Genomic DNA, 20,805 nt, shown 5'->3' on the forward strand with positions numbered 1-20,805 from the left:
CAAATCATTAGTAAGACCTCATCTGGAATATGCAGGTCAGTTTTGGGCCCCAGTTCTCAAAAAGGATATTGGAACTGGAGAAAGTGCAGAGAAGGGCAACCAAACTGATAAGAGGCATGGAGGAGCTCAGCTATGAGGAAAGATTAGAGGAACTGAATTTATTCACTCTTGAAAAGAGGAGATTAAGGCCTCTTTCACACGGGGTGGATCAGTAATGACATACGTGGCTCCATAGAGGAGCACGGAGCGCCTGCTCAAGTCCGCCAAAAAAACTGCCAGGCGGACCTGAACGGGCCACCAGTGTGAAAGAGCCCTAAGGGGGGGATATGATCAACATGTACAAATATATAAGGGGTCCATATAGTGGACTTGGTGTTGAGTTATTCACTTTACGGTCAACACTGAGGACAAGGGGGCACTCTTTACGTCTGAGGAAAAGAGATTTCACCTCAAAATACGGAAAGGTTTTTTTCCCCAGTGAGAGCTGTGAAAATGTGGAACAGACTCCCTCCAGAGGTGGTTATGGTCAGCTCAGTAGATTGCTTTAAGAAAGGCCTGGATTCTTTCCTATGTGCAAACAATATAACTGGGTACTAACATTTATAGGTAAAGTTGATCCAGGGAAATCTCGGGGGATCAGGAAGGAATTTTTTCCCCTTCTGTAGCACATTGGATCATGCTCTGCTGGGGTTTTTTTGCCTTCCTCTGGATCAACTGTGGGTATAGGATTGGGTATATGGGATTGTTTGATATTATTTTTTAATTTATTTTTATGGTTGAACTAGATGGACTTGTGTCTTTTTTCAACCTGACTAACTATGTATCTTTGTTATATGGATGGCGATGATTCTCAGTCAAAAGTCAAGCCAAAGGTAAAGTTTTGGTAGGTTCTGTATTTTTCCAGTGAAATACCACTGCCTTTTTGGCATAAAAAAAAGGGGACAGAGAAGTGTTTTTGGGGTCACTCTTATCCCTTTCTATGAGAAATCTTTCAATAGACATCCTAATGGAGTGAAAATATTTGCCAGTGCTAGTATTTACAAGACATACTAATTGATGACATAGTTACTTGCATGCTAAAAATATCATCCCTTTTTTTTTCCCCTGTATGAATGGAGTATCCATCTGCCATTGCATTTTAACTTTGAGATTTGTCTTCAAATTGTATTAAATCTTAACATAAGGCATTAGAGTGTTATTGAGAGGGGTGAATAAGGAGCACAGAAAAGAAAGTTTTGCATTCAGTTCTAATTTAAAGGGGTTGTAAAGGTAAAGAAATGTTTTCCTAAATATCTTCCTTTACCTTAGTGCAGTCCTCTTTCACTTACCTCATCCTTCCATTTTGCTTTTAAATGTCCTTATTTCTTCTGAGAAATCCTCATTTCCTGTTCTTCTGTCTGTAACTACACACAGTAATGCGAGGCTTTCTCCCTGGTGTGGAGAAAGCCTCTTGAGGGGGGAGGGGCGAGCAGGAGAGTCAGGACGCCCACTAACACACAGTTCCTTTCTCTATCTGCAACATAGAGGGCGTCCTGACTCTCCTGTATTCCAAGGGAGGGAGCGAGCACGACACTCCACACCAGGGAGAAAGCCTTGCTTTACTGTGTGGAGTTACAGACAGAAGAACAGGAAGTGAGGATTTCTCAGAAGAAATAAGGACATTTAAAAGCAAAATGGAAGGATGAGGTAAGTGAAGGAGGACTGCACTAAGGTAAAGGAAGCTATTTAGGAAAACAATTGTTTACCTTTACAACCCCTTTAAAGTAGGGAAGTGTATTAAGATCTGTCAGAAATTTTTTGGGTGTCTGTGTTTTTAGTGAAGATATTGCATAGCCTTCTGTCACAGGTTACACTGTTATTTGCCAGAGGAATTGAAGGAAAAGTACTTCAAAGTGTTGCAGTCAGTAAAAACGCCTGAAAGATAACAAAACCCTTCAAAGCACAACTAAAATGTTTTTTTAGAGGTTGTGATCACTTCCAATAATTTTTTGATTCAGTTGTCAGAAAGTAAATTCAGAAAGCAGACATTTCAAAAAGCTGTAACCCTTCACAATTGACCTATAATAGTCCCATTGACCAGAAGTTAGCCACAAAAGACAGGAGTGGGTACCGACAGACCCAACACTTTGGAGCAGGACACCATTACCCCAAAAACTAAGCTGTAGGGGTTCCCATACTCTAAACTACAACTTATGCCCCGTACACACGATCGGAAATTCCGACAAGAAAACCGTGGATTTTTTCTGACGGAATGTTGGCTCAAATTTGTGTTGCATACACACGGTCACACAAATCTTGTCGGAAACTCCGACCGTCAAGAACGCGGTGACGTACAAGATGTACGACGAGCCAAGATCAATGAAGTTCAATAGGCAGTTCGGCTTTTCTGCTTGATTCTGAGCATGCATGTTTTTTTGTGTGTCGGAATTGCATACATATGAGCGGATTTTCCGAAAAATAGAGAACCTGCTTTCAATTTTTGTTGGCGGAAATTCCGACAGCAAGAGTCCGATGGAGCATACACACGGTCGGAGTTTGCGACCAAAAGCTCACATCGGACTTTTCTTTTCGGAATTTGCGAATGTGTGTAATCATAAGTCATAAGGCTCACTTGTATGACTCCACGGATGCATGATTTCGGATTGCAACTTTGTATGAGTGCGACTTGGATGCGACTTTAGCTTTGACCAATAATAATAGACAACTGTTGCACAACTGTCGCGTGTATAACATTCAGGTCAGACTTTCATGCAATTTTTGAGGGCTTACATTGCAGTCTAAGGCAATCAAGCTGCATGAAAGTCGGACAAAAGTAGTTCAGGAACCTTTTTTAAGTCGCATATATTTTAATGGTTGTCATTGTGTCCAAAGTCGCATGACAAGTCGCACAAGTGTGAATGGAGCCTAAATCAATATGCAGCTTCTAGCATATGCCTTAATGGTAAACTGTCCAACAGTTTGACAGTGATCTCTAAGGCCCCGTACAAACACATCGAGTTCCTCGTTGAGTTCAGTGTGGAAGCCGCCGAGGAGCTCGGCGGGCCGACTTTCCTCATTGAACAACGAGGAAATAGAGAACATGTTCTCTTTTCGGCCCGACGAGTTCCTCGACGGGTTCCTCGCTGAAAAGTGTACACACGACCGAGTTTCTCGGCAGAATCCAGCTCCGACCGAGTTTGTGTCTGAATTCTGCCGAGAAACTCGGTCGTGTGTACGGGGCCTAACACCTGTCTTGCAAGAGGAAAAGATCAGCCAGGTCACTTTTATGTGTATTCTCAAAAGGAGATATTTGCAGCAGACAGTTGAACTGGCCATTTATAGACACCCTATGGGTACCTTAACCATGCACTTATGGGAAGCAATCACCAGGATCTGTTAAGTTTGTTGGAGGCAGATCTAAACACTGTAATTTACCTTAGCCAATTACTATTAACTCACACAATGCAACCCTGATCGATAAGGTGTCCGTGCATTAATATGTACCTATCTGGAAGCAATAAGTACAAAAGCACAAAGATTATAATACCTGTAAGTTAAACATTGACAAAGGCAATGTCAATATTTCACACTCAGATGTTCTATGGTTCAAAGGGAGAGAAGCCTATACTTGCCTTTTACTGAGCAGGTAAATCTCTATGCTGCAGTCAACAAACAACTGTTATTTAAGAAATGTTTCTTGAGATTGGCTCCTTAAAGGTTCCAGGCCTTTATAGGTAAGGTTTACTCAAGAACATATAAACATGTCAATATTTGTATGCGGTGATCACTGCGTGACAATTATTTACACATAGTGCATTGTGATGAATTACCAGGTATTAAATCTCCTTCCTTGTCTCCTGCCAATATATGATTGACTCAGAAGGTAACGCATTTGTTTATCTTAGACAATGGAATAGTTTTCTAATCAAAGTACCTCCCTCCATAAGTGGATAGCCAGTGTGCATCTTTCAGCCATCATAAACATGTTTCTATTGCCTGATCCAGCAGAGACTACCTGGGCCGGTGCTCCCATTAGGTGAACTAGGCAGCCGCCTAGGGGCACATTGCTGCCTAGCCTAGCTGGGAGGATTCAGGGCAGCCCGGATGGATCAGTTTGGCGCGGCTCCGCCGGAATAGTGCTGCCTCAGTGTGTGCTCTGTCTGTGCTGTGCTGATGATCCCCGTCCTGAGTGTCACTCAATGTGTGCTGCCTCCCTGTGCATAATTGCTGCTGTGCAGTGCAGTGTACAGGGAACAGTCTGTCTTGGCAGCGCTGTGTGTGCATTGGTGGTGAGTGAGTCTCTGCTGCCTGCCAGACCCCGCCATCCCTGCAGTACAGGCCCTCCTTAAGGGGGATCGGGCACATGGGGGGGGCCCGAATAGTAGGGAAAACCAGCTGTGAGCAATACTGGGAGGGGGAGCAATCACAGGAATGATGCCCTGTGTCCCTCCTTCCGCCGGCTTTTAGCTGCTGCTGGGAGGAAGAGACACATACACAGGGCATCTTTCCTGTGATTGCTCTCCCCATCGCACCTAGGGTTGCCACATTTTTCAGCCTGGACTGAGAAGTTTTGGGGGTCTCTGTAGTGGGAATTCCCAGGTGTCCCACACTAAACAGTGCTGTTCTTCCCGGTGTTCATCCCCACCTTCCCGGTGAACTGCACTCCCCCCTCTCCACTTCATGGTCAGCAGCTGGCTGCGAACTTTGATGGCCATGCCTTGCTCCTGGAGGGCCTGTTTCTGCTCTTCACACGGACATCACTGACATTTGCTGTGGAAGACCTAGCCCTGGGGGACCTTCAGTGCCAAAGCCTAGTATATGGTGAGTGGAGGCAGGAGGCCAGCTATGAGCTGAAAAGTGGACTGACACCTGCCAGCTGTAGTCGAACCAGAGCTCCCAGCATGCCCTGACAGCTTCTGCTGGACTTCTAGCCTGCCCCTATACGTCTATATACTGCCCTAGCCTGTCCATATACCTGCAGACCATGGCTGGCATGAGGAAGCAAGCCAGTGCCGCCACTATTTGTCTTAAGGCCGAGTCCAGAGGCACAGGTGCAGGCCTGTGGAAATAGGTAGAGAGGCGCCGCAAAAATCTCAGTCAGGGGGGCAGCCAATGGGGGCGAGCAAAATTAGGTTTCGCCTTGGGTATCAAAAATCCCTGCATCAGCCCTGGAGACTACTTCAGAGTTACTGAATCCAATGTGCAGTTTGTTGGTATATAGAAAATAGGTTTGTTTTTAAGAAAGTGAAAGTCAAATTCAATAACTGTACTTTTTAGGATTCAAAGATTTCCCAACATATAGGGCCTTTTTCTACAATACCATATGTAAAATCCGGATCTGATGTGATTTCCAGGAAAGTAGAAAGTGTCCTTTTATGAATCTCGATTCTGTGCCAAAGCTGCAGCTTGTTTCAGTCCTTAACTGCATTATCCTCTATTAAGCCTCTTATGTTTCACAATAAATCAAGCAGATAAAATATAATACTGGTACTTATGTTATTTTATGTAAATTGATGTAATGTGATTTTGGTCTAAAATTTACCAAGCACTGGTTGCAATGGTGATTGCTTGTAAAATATTTCACTACACTTCAAACATATCAAAAACACAGTGTTTCAAACCACTTTTGGTTGAAACACAATAAGGACCCCACTTAACTTAGGTTTTGGGGGATAAAGTATGTAAACATTGGAGAGGCAGTGATATGAGAACTAGGGTATCGTAGCAGGAGACCAAGTGGATGTATGAATTGGAGTCTTTACATCCACATGGCCTCGATATTGATTTGAACTGCATTATAACAGATTACTACATTTTAATGTGGGAACAGTAGCTATCGAGTGTGGGTTAATAAATACATTTTTTCTGGTGGAATTTTTTTCTGGTATGTATATAAAATTCAAAATATTGTTGTGTTTGATACATTATATTTTACTATTAAATATAAATTTTTTAGGTATGCATTTTTAGGTATCTTTTTGAGTGATTTTTATTAATTGAAGATAATTATTATATACTTCTCACATCACACCATGAATTTTAAAGTAAATTGGTAAAATAGCTGTTTATATGGGGCAACGGCATCAAGTAAACAATTATATAGGTGCCATAGGCAGCGAACATGAAATGTTTTATTGATGGACCAGATTGCACCAACTGCCCCTTTGCCTACCGCCTTCTGATGTTTATTACCCCAGGGAATATTTGCCTTGGGTTGGGTAAGACACAGCCAATGGGCCATTTCATATTAGGAAGCTTCTTGTGTGCTGCACAAAGCATGATTGGAAGTAATTAATGGCTGTTGTGAAATATGGATTTGATCTTCAATAATATGGTGTAATCTAAAACAGCTTTTTTAATTTATATGCTAAAAAGGGAGGTCGTGAGAAGAATCGTAACTGTGAAAAAGAGCTGAAAAATATTGTTGCTCTGTGAAAATTATTAGAACTTACCCAAATAAATTATTAAATAAAATATGCTTTCATCACATATATTTTAGCAATTCAGCTTCCGCAATAGATTATACAGTTTTCTATTATTGATACTAGAAAAGAGCATGGTGCTATACATTTCTCAGCATAGCATGTATACATTTTTTTTTTTACATATTTTTGTGACACATTATTATTATGTAGTAAAAGCTTAAAAAACATAATTCTAAAAACAGTGTATATTTTTATAAATTAAAAAACATTTATTTCATTTTAACTTCAAAAATTACAAAAGATAATATTTAACATTTATTGCAATCAGATGTCAAGAAGGTTGACAGCTGAGCCAAGATAAATCTTGCACCCACTTCCCAGAAGCAGTAACTTTCAGCGTGTCCTGGTCAAATTTCCAGTATTTTTCACCTTTGAAAAAATAAACTGAGCCATTTGGATGAGTCAGTGCTGCATTAGCACTGAGAGGAACACCTTTCCAGTCCTGTATGCTGCGTGGATAGTAGGGCTCCACCGTCATAGATTCCTCATTGATCACATAGTACTTTTCGCCTTTGAAAATAATTAAATGTCCAAGTGGTGGAAAATATAAGGCTGTGTCAGGATGTCGCGGGAAACCATTTTCACTACACTTTTGAGGGAAACCAGCCTCTAGTCTAGAACCTTTGTATCTCCAGCATCTCCCACCTGCAAAAAAAATAAATAATATGTTATACTCTGCACAATACTGCTCCAGTTATGGACCTAAATAATCATATATTAAAGGGACTTTGTCACATAAAAATAAAAATAAATAAATAATAAAATAAAAAAAAACTCTCAGAAGCCCCATATAGCAGGAGCAATATTCTAACTCACAGGTTGTATACAGGCTCGTTCACACCATCACATTAGAAAACACATAAATGTTTGATATGCTGCATTAAAATGTAATTCAACACAAGATAATTTGTATGTTCAATTTGATTTTGTCAAACAAATGAATTAACACAAAGTATAAATAAAAAGGTTAAATGGATAAACCATAAATAATATAGGGCTGGGGAAATTAAAGATTAATTCCTCGATTAATCTTGAATTTTTTTGATCGATCAAAATTCTTGACGTCACCGGACAGCCTGGACAGTGAGACTTACCCTGCTGGATGCAAGCAAAATGCACCCATTGGATTGAGGTACCTTTGCATCTGTGGAGCAGGAGGATGCATCAGGCTCCATCAGGGGAAAGGGGCAAAAATATCCATTGTTTTCCTGTCCTAAGCAGTTTTGTGCAGACAATTCTTTGTGTATCGGCAACATCTGTTCCGTGCGAAAGACTGTTCAGTTCTTCAGGGTATATTGTCAATAAAATGCATGTCTGCTTCCAGAAAATGTAAACACTCTGGTATGTCTGCGTGACTGGCTAAAGTGACGCCTACTTGCCTACTATAAAGTGACTGACAGTCAATATACTAGATACGTTTTATAATTAAAGTTAAACTAACTTTCTACATACTTCTTAAAGTTTAATAAGAAAAAAATTGTGTGAACTGTGAAGTTAAGTCATGGATTGTGGAAACTAACTAGTGTCGGGTGATTGTATATAGTGTATACCACATTTACCACAGACCAATGCAGAGTTGCAATGCAAGGACATCAGCTAAAAGTAGTTGGATCTGTATGTGCGTTATAATTAAACGAAATTAGTCGATTAATCGATTAAAAAAAAAAAAACGATTAATCGAACACGAAAATTTTAATCAGTAATGCCGCGTACACACGGTCGTTTTTTGTAATGAAAAAAATTGACATTTTTAAAAAAGTCACTTAAAATGATCGTGTGTGGGCTAAACATCATTTTTTGTCTTCTGAAAAACGACCAAAAAGAAATTCGAGCATGCTTCAATTTTTTGTGTCATAAAAAATGATCGTGTGTGGACAAAAACGACATTTTAAACCCGTACATGCCCAGAAGCAAGTTATGAGACGGGAGGTAAAACTACCATTCATAATGGAGTAAGCACATTCATCACGCTGTAACAGACAAAAAAGCACGAATCGTCTTTTACTAACAAGTAACCAGCTAAAAGCAGCCTCAAGGCGAATAGAACTTCCCCTTTAGAGTGCCGTCGCTTTGTTCATCATTTTTCAAAAACAATGGTGTGTGGGCAACATCATTTTTAATGATGAAGTTGGAAAAATGTAATTTTTTTTCATGATAAAAAATGACATTTCTTTTCATCACAAAAAGTGATCGTGTGTACGCGGCATAACAGCCCTAAAATAATACAATAAATTTACAAATGGAGATAAATAAGCAAACATATATGCACACCATGGGATTAGGGTGGGTAATGTACAATAATGGTGCTAGCACAGTTGGGGAGAAACAAGCTAAAAACATTGTCGAAGCTGAATACAAGTTGAGGTATACTATTCCAAATTATGTGGTAAAAGGTCAACAAACCACTGGTGCAAACAATTACACAGTATAGTGCAATGACAAGGGTGACATAATTAGAGAGATAGTGGTGAAAACAATATGTGGAGCTCAACCCCTTCCTATGGTGCAGAAAAAAAATGGGGATGGGGTAAAGAAGAGGGAAGGCAAGCAAGAGGGAGAGAAGAAGGTTGGGAGTATGGCCCAGATGAGGCATCCAGAAATAGTATAGAATAGTTGAGGGCTTACTGCTGCCCTAGAAGACAGTTTGTAAGTTCAGAGGATTCCCTATATATATTCCAGGAGAGCTATGTCGGATGGCATTCTTCATAGGTGCCAACTTAGTTCCTGTGCCAGGAGTGACTATGCTTTTAATACTTTTGGTGCTTTCAGTCACAGGATGCTTTTTAAGAGCATGTTACATGCATGTATACTCTTTTTAAAATAACTCCCTGCAAATGTGAATTTGTGGACATGTAACTAAAAGAACAAAAAACAAGTTTATAACATTACATTCAGTATACCTCAAACATGTACAGTATGCCGTTTTTGTTTTTTTGGGGGGGTGTACATACGGTATTATCGGTATTTTCCTCCCGGCTTCCGGGTACTCGCTCCCGCGGGAGTGGGCGTTCCTGTGCAGTGCCGCAATGTCATCTGGGACTTCGCCCATATGATTGACGTGCCTGAGAAAAACTCCCCCCGGCGGATAAGGCGTGTCACGACTTTCCAAAAGTAGCCGAACCGCGAGTCGGCTCTATACGGCACCTGCGCACCGACTAGGAGCCGTGTAGAGCTGACTGCGCAGACGCCGTATAGAGCCGACTCGTGGTTCGGCTACTTTTGGAAAGTCGTGACGCGCCTTATCTATTCCTTTATTAGTAATAACATTTTAAAATATGCATTATTTGTAAAGGAATTTTGTAGTGCAGTTATACAGTATAGTACAGTACAGTATATGGCAGGCCCAGCAAATGCAATACTGTGTACAATTATTAATATCATCATCACACTCCACCTGCCCAGGCAGCAATACTGTACAATATAGATTCAGTGTGCACTGCAGCAGTGTCACTCACACTGCACACTGAATCTATATTGTACAGTATTGCTGGGCAGGTGGAGTGTGATGATGATATTAATAATTGTACACAGTACAAAATGTTCTAAAATACTGTATATAGTGTTTTTATTCTTCAATCAGTTAATATAAACATCTTTGATACTAAAGATGTTATAGAACGTAATAGCATTGTAGAATATAAAAAAAAAAATCTCAGTTATTTTTCCGAGTAACTAGTTACTTTGCCAATAAAGTCACTAACTCAATTACTTTTTCGGGCAAGTAACTTGTAATTGTAACTAGTTACTTTTTTAAAGGAAGATGAACAACACTGGTAATGTGTGCGGATTTTACTTTCCTATCTGTTTTTTCTCCTTTCTTTTACAGGGAGAAGAAACAACCAGATCACTCTTCCTATGCACAGAGTTGTGTGTTTGTTGAATTCTGTGTGATTGGACACAGCCAATCAGCTGACTTCAGCCAAAATCACTGGCTGAATTCAGCTGCCAAACTCGTGCTGTGTCCAATCACAACTTGGGTCAGCAGGGGGCACGCACGTGCGCATCGCCACACCTGGAAGAAAGGACTGATGTACAGGTACGTGATCGTGCCTGCACCTGCTCGCAGTATTTTTACTGTGAGTGGTCGGTAGGGGCGTACCTAGAGCATTTGGCACCCGGGGCGGATCCTAAATCTGGCACCCCCCCACCTTAAAATGTAATAATGTAATGTCCCAATGTGTCCCCTGCACACCTCTGCATCCTTAAATATCTCTTTGTCACTACTGTGTACCCCTCTCCACAACTGCACCTCTGGACCCCTTTACATTAACATTACACAGCACCCCGCACCTCTAGACCCTTTTACATTAAACAGCACCCTACACCTCTAGACCATTTTACATTACACAGCACCCTACACCTCTGGACCCCTTTACATTACACAGCACCCTACACCTCTGGACCCCTTTACATTAAACAGCACCCTACACCTCTGGACCCTTTTACATTACACAGCACCCTGCACCTCTAGACCCTTTTACATTACACAGCACCCTATACCTCTGGACCCTTTTACATTACACAGCACCCTGCACCTCTAGACCCTTTTACATTACACAGCACCCTACACCTCTGGACCATTTTACATTACACAGCACCCTACACCTCTGGACCCTTTTACATTACACAGCACCCTGCACCTCTAGACCCTTTTACATTACACAGCACCCTACACCTCTAGACCCTTTTACATTACACAGCTCCCTACACCTCTGGACCCCTTTACATTACACAGTACCTTGCACCTCTGGACCCCTTTACATTACACAGCACCCTGCACCCCTGGGCCCCTTTACATTACACAGCACCCTGGACCCCTTTACATTACACAGCACCCCGCACCTCTGGACCCCTTTACATTACACAGCACCCTACACCTCTGGACCCCTTTACATTAAACAGCACCCTACACCTCTGGACCCTTTTACATTACACAGCACCCTGCACCTCTAGACCCCTTTACATTACACAGCACCCTACACCTCTGGACCCCTTTACATTACACAGCACCCTACACCTCTGGACCCCTTTACATTAAACAGCACCCTACACCTCTGGACCCTTTTACATTACACAGCACCCTGCACCTCTAGACCCTTTTACATTACACAGCACCCTACACCTCTGGACCCCTTTACATTACACAGTACCTTGCACCTCTGGACCCCTTTACATTACACAGTACCTTGCACCTCTGGACCCCTTTACATTACACAGCACCCTGCACCCCTGGGCCCCTTTACATTACACAGCCCCCCCCCCCACAGCTCTGGACGCCTGTATATTACGCAGACACCCCCCTAACAGTTATGGACCCCTGCATGTTACACAGACCCCCCTACAGTGCAGACACCCCCCCATTCAGTGCAGACCCACCCCCCTACAGTACAGATCCCCCCATTCCGTACAGCTTCCCCCCTATTCAGTACAGCTCCCCCCCTCCCATTCAATACACATCCCCCCCACCATTCAGTACAGATTCCCCCTCCCCCTTTCAGTACAAGCTCCCCCCGTCAGGACAGATTCCCCCCCCTTAAGGACAGATTCCCCCCATTCAGTAGTACCATAATGTACCTCATGATCGGGACATGCACAGACAGACATGCACAGACTGGTCTGGTCCCCTCCCCCTGTGTAGACATGCAGGAGGAGGGGGAGGCGTCTTTACACTGCTCGAGTCCAGCCCTGGCCGAGACTGATCAGAGCCACGACCAAGGAAGCAAGGGCGGGATCCGACGGGTGTCACTCAGGTGCAGCTCACACCCCCTCAAAGCGAGCCACTACCTACTTCTGTCATCACGCGCCGCTGCCTCAACCCGCGGCGCCAGCTCAGCCTCACTGTCTCCGCTTCCGTCGCGGAGGGGAGCGGGGGTTGGTGCCTGCAGCTGCCTAAATCTGCCTCACTATCTCCGCTTCAGTTGCGGAGGGGGGCGCCTGCCGCTGCGCTGCCTAAACCAGCCTGATGCCTCCGCTCCAGTCGGAGGGGGGGCGCCGGCCTGACACCCCTCCCAGCGTGTGGCACCCGGTGCGGCCCGCCCCCCTCGCCCCCCACTTAGTACGCCTCTGGTCGGTAGGTGGTTAATTGAATATCAGCCCTTAGCTAGCAGGAAATGGTTTGTAGCTTTCAGTGCTGACATTGCATCTCAAAGTCTAGAACAGAAATATCAAGCATACATATCTCCCTCTTTTGGTCTGATGTACAGGGCTTTAAAAAATGTACTATTTAACTATCAAAAGTGTTTTACTGCGCTAATCATTATTAATCTAACCTCAAAAATATTGCATTTGTTCATTTCAAAAGCCAGTATAAAAGGAAACATAGTGGTAAAAGAAAGAAAAAAAAAACACTTGGGGGTTTACCAATGACTTTGACTCTGTGTATTAATTCTCCAGTTTTTAATTCTCCAGTTTTTAGTTTTTTTTTGTATGTAATCAGTTCTTATCATAGAGAAAGAATGTGAACTACAACAAGACCAGAAATAGGTCACACGGGGGGGACAACCATTAAAGCGGGGGTTCACCCTATAAACCCCCAAAAAAAAAAAAATGTTTCTTCTACCATAAAATCAGGCATTGTAGTGCGAGCTACAGTATGCCTGTCCCGATTTTTTTATCCCCGTACTCACCGTGTACTCGTACATCGAAGATACCGACTCCCCTCGGGGAATGGGCGTGCCTATGGAGACGGAGGATGATTGACGGCCGGCTCTGGCGCGTCACGCTTCTCCGGAAATAGCCGAAATAGGCTTGGCTCTTCACGGCGCCTGCGCATAGCCTGTGCGCAGGCGCCGTGAAGAGCCGAGAACTACTCCGGCTGTCTTCGGGGAGAGTGACGTGCCAGGGCCGGCCGTCAATCATCCTCCCTCTCCATAGGCACGCCCATTCCCCGCGGGAGCCGAAATCTATAATGTACGAGTACACAGTGAGTACGGGGGTAAAAAAATCGGGACAGGCATACTGTAGCTCGCGCTACAATGCCTGTCTCGATGGTAAAATCGTGTCACTGAGGGTGAACCACCGCTTTAAGTTAACACAAAATGCAGAGAAGACTATAAAATATTAATAACAGATATGAAAGAGTTAAAGTAAACTTGGGGGGGGGGGTTATTCAAACAAATCCTTGGGTCTGTTCAGGTAAGTTGTCCATTCCAGAGAGTACTCTCGTGGTTGATCTGCCTTGACGGATTACATGGAACGTAAACCATAAAAACTGACAGCATAAAATAAACCTACTTTAATGTATAAGTGGAAAAAAAAATCAAAGTCTCACTCAGAAAACCTTGCAGCTACTACAATAAACACATGCCTTATTTCCCCCCCTGCCGCTGAAGTCATCTTGACATAAATAATGTAACTGGAGAAAATCTACCTATTTGGCAGCTCAGACAGCAGGCAGTAAGCAGCTCAGGTCTAAGAATTCAACAGCTGTGCTAATTTTTTGCTAGAGGCAAAACAGCCTGGTTATTAGTTCCTGGTGACTGCAACAACAGCATCATTTTTTCAGGGCAAGTAGTGTTGCTAATTAGCTCTGTTTTCCTTGACATTTTAATGTTTTGCTCACTGTGTGACAGCACTCCTCTCACTGCGAGTGGCCAACGTCTTACAGGTATGGTGTAATGCCATCAAGAAATACTTGAATTTGTTCACAGTAAAGAGTGGGATTAGGAACACCAAGTCCATATCAATCGCTTCTCGGCCTTTTGGGTAAGATCAAGTGTAGTATCTGTTCTTATAAATTGCCAGTAGGTGGTGCTATACTAACCGTCCTGAGTACACGGCGAGGTGGAAAGGGATGGCGGTTGGCAGATGCTAAACCTGCTGGCGTGGAGGTGGAAGCCTTCTGATTTGGACGGAGAAACATGAGCCTGGATTTGGTGGTGCCTGCCCCGGTCAGTTGTTCAGGAGAGAACACTTGCTCCTCCTTCCCCTTGGGGGAAGAGGCTAGTATTATCCCGAATGTGATTAGGTGGGAGTAATGGAAGTAGCCTATTGGCGTGGGCTCTCCCCAATCTCTCAGAGCTCCTACCTTCCTGACTGAGAAGGGTGCTGCTGGTCTGGGCTGGGGGCCAGGGTCAGTTGAAAAGCCTGTGGAGATAGTGCCCCTGGAGTGGCAGTCCAGGGGTGCCATACCTTGCACAAGTGTTTTGAGAGGGACACTTACAAGTATGGCGCTTTGGTCACATCTCCACATACACTTTTTTACCACATGCCTCTAGGGCCGAGCCTTTTGGCTAGGACCAGTGGAATTCTTGTTTCCTGGCCGGAGGGCCGGCCATCGTATTGCACGATGGTCACTTTCCACTCACATCTCCCACCTTCCTTCTCCCCCACTTTCTTTTTTATTTTACCCCGTGTTATCACGTTTCTGTCTTCTTTTTGTTGGTGCACTTTGTGTACACTTTATGTGTGATTAGTAGGGTGCAGGTCCTCGGGCCAGCCTTGAACGTCTTGGGAGTAGGTGGACATGGCCTTCTGGCGTAGTTCGCCTGCTCTCATGGGGTCTCCCTTCAGGGGAGCCCCACCAAGGAGGATTCTGTTTCGGCAGACCCTCCAAGGAAGTTGGGTCCGTGTCGGCTTCGGCTGCATGGACCACTGTTTGCTCTAGTCCCCGTCAGGAGCCTAACGCCCCGGGGGATCAGGTCCTTCGTGAGGAGGACCGTTTGACGCAGCACCCGTTGCATGTTTTTGTGATTACACTCTTTATGTGTGTGCACATTTTTTCTGCACCGGGTGGAGTTTTTGAGGTTTTGTTTTGCACGCCACAGGCTTTTCAATAGAAAAAAAATATAATGGACATCACACGTCCCGCGGTCTCGGCACTGGACTAGTGTGATGTCCATCATAGGAGTCGGGTCCCGGAGGCAAGACTTTTTGTATGTCACTCGGTCGCGCTGCATAAGCAAGAGATCGTTCCCTGTTGCCTGTGGAAACAGCTCAAGGCTAATAATGAATTTAGGACTATCGAGACTTAGGGATTTTTGGGGACACACTCGGGGGTCCAGCCCCGTCAGCCCCCCTCCTGACGCCACTGGTCAGGATTATTCTGTTTTATTCTGCTACACTTTCCCTTTCCTTATTGCTAAATCTTGTCTGCCTTTTGCTTCAAATATAAGACTGGCTTCACACCTATGTGTTGCGGTCATGTGTGGTACAATACACAATGATATGTACTGCGGTGCCATTTAAGAATAGCATTCCATGAATAAGTACAGTACAGTAACCTGATATGCACCCATGCTTTGTGGGGTGCTGCAGGAACACTTTGTCTGATGCCATGTGTGGCACTATTTTAAATGAATGGACTGCCTTAAAGCTGAACTCTGGGCAAAAACGTTTTTTTTTCTATGACCTTGTTGCTGATCTCCTATATGTGTAGAAATAGTTTCCACCATCCCTGCAAAGTTTAATTTTTGATGTCTTATTTTCAGCCTGATGTGTATTACAGTATATGTGACGTTACATATGACAGAGACCAGTATTGTGGCAATATTGAAGTTAATTGAGATTTCCATACATTAGAGGGTTTCACATTATTGTGTTATTGATTAGTAAGTTAGCGCTGCCCTTTTTTTTCTCATGACGAAATTTACTTGTGCCACATGCTGATGTAAAGCAGAATGTCCTGGCTCTTTCTTTCTGAGGTGAGGCTAGGGATGTGCTCATATACACCATACAAGCACTGATTACTGTTAGAAAGATCTCAATGCTACAACTGGAGGAGGATTATTTATAATACTGAATTACAGCAGAGTACAGTGTGTATAATATATAATTATGGACATGTGTCTACAGTTCGGTAATGATTACATAAAGCAAGTAAGGGCAAAATGTTTCTCTCCTGTTGTGGCTGGGTGGGGAGAGCACAAACATGCTTTGCATTTATATGGCCGTAACCTACCTATCCTGCTGTGCGTTACAGAGTAGTGTGTCTGGCTGGCTGCAGAATGAGGGGGTGAGATTCATGTTGAAGTGGGCTTGTTCACATTTAACATGCAGACAGAGAGGAAAATCCAATTAGACTTTACTCTTCAATGGTAAGGCATTTCACAAAATGTAATAACTTTTTAGTGTTTTAGTGTTTTGTGTGTGAGGGTGTACTAATGGGCGATTTTTTGCTTTAAAAGCAACAAATGTTATACATACAAAAAATAAAAAATTGGGGAACTAGGGAAAGTTCCTTCAACAACTTCATGCAATGTAGAAAGAAATGTTAAACAAACAAGTCCAGTCTTAAAAGCAGACCATCACTCCCCTACATGCGGTTCCCTTCCCTTTTTTTCAGTTCAGATCACCCTTCTACCTCCATTTTTACCCAAGAAAGAATAGACATGTCCTGCTCATGCAGACTCCTGGACGTCTCTGTCACATATCTCCGGAGGCTGCAGAAGTATAGATGTATACTTAGTATAGGCTAGAGCAGACCTGAAGGTGCATCATTGGGGTGGGCTGCAAGAACCCAGAAGACACAGTGGCTCCTGATGACATAATAAGGGAATATGTCAGAAAGGGTACTTGGCCTGTAGCAGATGATCACAGTAGGACAATGCTTAATTTACTGAGCAGGCAAGGACCTCTGTTACTGTATCATTGTGACTGGCGTAAGGACACTGCTGCCATTAACCTGTTGCTGCTAGCAGAGACTGAGCACATAGGCACTGCCCATCTAACTGGCAGCATTATTTACTGCATGCAGGTTCTACTGGAACTTTACCTATGTGTACCATCGTAAAGACTGGGCCCCAACTTCAAAAGAATTTTTGTCTGTTGTCCAAAGTAAGAGGTACCTCTTTAGCAGACCTCAAATTTAATTGCTAATGTTCATATAGCGTACACTCTAAAATGAATATAGCCTACTGTTTACACAGTATTAATTATCATGGTGGTTACTGTTCCTTAGACCATTGCTAATTGCCGATTTTCTGGATTAAGTTCACTCTTTTTTAGCTGCATAGAACTCCATTCCTTGCTGCTATAGCCTGGTAAGCATATTGTCTAGTGAACAATGATTGATCTAATCCTTTACTTACTCATGTAAGTGCATACTGCAGCCAGTAAACTCGCATCCTGATACCCTGCACATAACTAAAGTTCAGTATCAAAATTGCAACCTGTGACAATATATTGGGTTCATTTATGTCAATCTAAATTAAGGTGACCAGATTTTTTTAATGAAATCCGGGGACATATTTTTTTTTTACTAGTAATGGCGGCAATCAGAGACTCTCTGCCCGTCACCGCCACCACCCACCTCACAGCCTGTCAAGTCTTACTCTCCAGGCCCCGGCTACTACTGGGTGGGGAGCGGAGGAAGATCGCAAGGAGATAAGCAGGCAGGCGGCTGGCCGGGATTTACGCCAAGGCAGAAGAACATGCAAACGGAGCTGAATGGGCATGCGCCCGAAACTGAATAAATATTTCCTCCACTCCGACCAGCACATGATCATCAGAAAGAGGCACAGGTAATTGAAAGGAATACACCCCCCTAAGCTAGTAGGAGCGGCGGAGCGGTGGTGTGTAATTCCGATTTTTTTTTTTTATTCTGCACTGACTGTCTTGGAAATTGCCCCAGCCCCTGTTCAAATCCAATTCTGGGACAAAACCGGGGACAAACTTGGTTCAGGGACAGTGTTCTCAATCCGGGGACTGTCCCGGGAAACTGGGGATGTCTGGTCACCCTAATCTAAATACCACATTTAAATACATATTGGCAGCTTCCCACACTTGTAAAAGTACATATTATAGTATTTTGTATCAACACTTCACTGAGCTTCTGTTTCACCTGGTGATCCTCTCAATCTGTGCATAGGGCTTCATGTTGCAGGGTGACAATACTCACCCATTGCCTGGCAATGTAGCAGTAGTGCTGTCATCCTTCCAGTGGCCTCTCATTTTAAAACACTATGGGGGTTATTTATGAAAGGCAAATCAACTTTGCACTACAAGTGCAAACTACGGGCCAGATCCACAAAGAAGTTACATCGGCGTATCTATTGATACGCCGCGTAACATCTAGGATGCTCCGGCGTATCTTTGTTTTGTATCCACAAAACAAGATACGCCTGAATGGGGGCTAGATCCGACTGACGTACATCTTAGTACGCCATCGGATCTTAGGTGCATATTTCCGCTGGCCGCTAGGTGGCGCTTCCGCTGATTTCCGCGTAGAGTATGCAAATTAGCTAGATACGCCGATTCTCAGAACGTACGTCTGGCCGGCGCATTTTTTTACATCGTTTACGTAAGGCTTTTTCGGCGTAACGTTACCCCTGGGTCTATGAGGCGTACGCAATGTTAAGTATGGACGTCGGGCCAGCGTCAAATTTTACGTCGTTTACGTAGTTTGCGTAAAACGTTTGCGAATAGGGCTTTGCGTAAATTACATTCACGTCGAAAGCATTGACTATTTGCGACGTGATTTCGAGCATGCGCACTGGGATACCCGCAGGGACGGCGCATGCGCCGGTAACTTACGGCGCAAATTCTTTATGGATAAGGAACCTCCACACTAAGTTACGGTGGCGTAGTGTATCTGAGATACGCTACGCCCGCTTATATTTACGCGGAAGTACGTGGATCTGGCCCTACAAGGGCAAAGTGCACTTGAAATTGCACTTGGAAGTACAGTCGCTGTAGATCTGAGGGGGACATGCAAGGAAAATAAAAAAACAGCATTTTAGATTGTACATGATTGGATAATAAAATCAGCAGAGCTTCCCCTCATTTCAGATCTACTCCTCAGATTTACAGCGACTGCACTTCCAAGTGCACTTCACGTGCAATTTCAACTGCACTTTGTACTTGTAGTTTGCACTTGTAGTGCAAAGTAGATTTGCCTTTTGTAAATAACCCCCTATGAGTAGCCATGTCAATGCACAGCATGCCTGTATTCTAACCTTGGCAGTGCATAACATTCTGCCAGTCACTTCTAGGCACACCTCCAGCGCCACTTGCTTCCTATTGCTGCAGGTAATACAGAGAGTCCAAAGACCTTAAAGTGGAGTTCCACCCAGATATTTTTTTTTTTCATACTCACCAGAAAGGGCTGTTGCCATGCGGAAGTAGCTCTTCTGCCTCTTCACCCACTGCAGTCCTCTTCTTCTTCGTCCTGCGTCGCAGTGTCTTCTGGTGAATGGGGCGCGCTGCCTTCTGGGAACTGTGTGTATCCCAGGAGGCAGCCGCCCATTCACAAAGCGCTGTGCGAGTCGCGCATGGGCATTACGAAACGGGCAGTGAAGCCGTAATGCTTCACTGCCTGTATCCCTTAGTCAGGATGGATTAATTGTTCAGGATGGAAGCGCCAGGACCGAGCGATTGCGGGCCCATCATCGCTGGTGCCTAGGACAGGTAATTGTCCTTATTAAAAGTGAGCAGCTACACTGCTTACTATACAAATAAATAAAATCCTGCGTGTTTCAAAAACTCAAGTTTTACATACAGTTTTAAATGCAAAAATGCATACTGTGATTCAATTTAGCAAAGGTAAGGGTCTGTTGTGTGATAATGTCCTCCGATAGTATTGAGAGTAACCGGCTTAGATATTTCCCCTAAGTGGTGTGTCTGCAAATGAATTAAAACGTTGTCAGCTCTGGAATATATGGCTATTAAACTGCAGCCTTCATCATAAGTTCTCACCTTTAAAAAAATAAAATTTGCCATCTGATCCTGACACTGCGGCAGCTTCAACAAATGCTGGAAGTCTCTTCCACCTCTGTTGAGTGAGCTGAGGCCCTGAGACATTTCCATTCAAAGTCACCATCCAGTAGTGTCTGCCTTTGAAGACGTACAATGTTTGTTTCAAATCTGTAAAACCAAAACAAATTATTTTAGCGTCAGTGATGTTTTAGTGTAGTGAAAACACAAGCTTAAAGCACAGCTATGGTCAAAATGGAAAATCATATATTCATTTCCACATTGTATTTAAATTATTTCTCACCAACTCCTGTTACTCCAAATGATCTTGAATGAAACCTACTTTTTGAAGATCCCCAACCATTTAGAGTATTTCCATGAATAATGTGACTATGTCATGTGGATATGCACTGCTGCATCACAGAATTCATAGAGCCTGCCTTCTGAGCTAAAGGAGTTTCAGGAGGCGGAGTCAATACAGGAAACACTGCTTTGCAGGCAGCAGGGTACCATGGGATATGTAGTCCTTAGAATTGAAAAGAGGTGAAGCAGCAAAGCATGCAGGGAATCCAGAAAATCGTAGAAAGATGACCAGCAGACATGCAAAACTCACAACATGAAAGGAGATCTTTCAGGTAAACCTGTATTGGATTGTCAGAAATAATAATTGTTTGTATTGTTATTACAAGGCTGGTGATATAAAATGAATGAT

General features: G+C 43.5%; 1 protein-coding gene and 1 pseudogene across 4 annotated transcripts in view; one reads left to right on the forward strand and one right to left on the reverse strand.

Annotated features, from left to right (window-relative positions):
* Positions 1 to 6,458: 6,458 nt before the first annotated feature.
* MMP28 (matrix metallopeptidase 28) overlaps positions 6,459 to 20,805 on the reverse strand; it is a 96,235-nt gene continuing 81,888 nt past the window's right edge. For all 4 annotated transcript variants that reach the window (XM_040336845.1, XM_040336841.1, XM_040336842.1 and 1 more), the window contains 2 exons: positions 20,097 to 20,264; positions 6,459 to 7,109 (listed from right to left, as the gene is read on the reverse strand). In XM_040336845.1, the coding sequence (XP_040192779.1) occupies positions 6,736 to 7,109; positions 20,097 to 20,264 (542 nt within the window). In that variant the 3' untranslated portion in view covers positions 6,459 to 6,735. The remainder of the gene's footprint in view (positions 7,110 to 20,096; positions 20,265 to 20,805) is intronic.
* On the forward strand, positions 14,149 to 14,231 carry LOC120930003 (annotated as a pseudogene).

The sequence above is a fragment of the Rana temporaria genome, chromosome 2 (assembly GCF_905171775.1).
Source record: "Rana temporaria chromosome 2, aRanTem1.1, whole genome shotgun sequence".
In the NCBI taxonomy this organism is placed as follows: domain Eukaryota; kingdom Metazoa; phylum Chordata; class Amphibia; order Anura; family Ranidae; genus Rana; species Rana temporaria.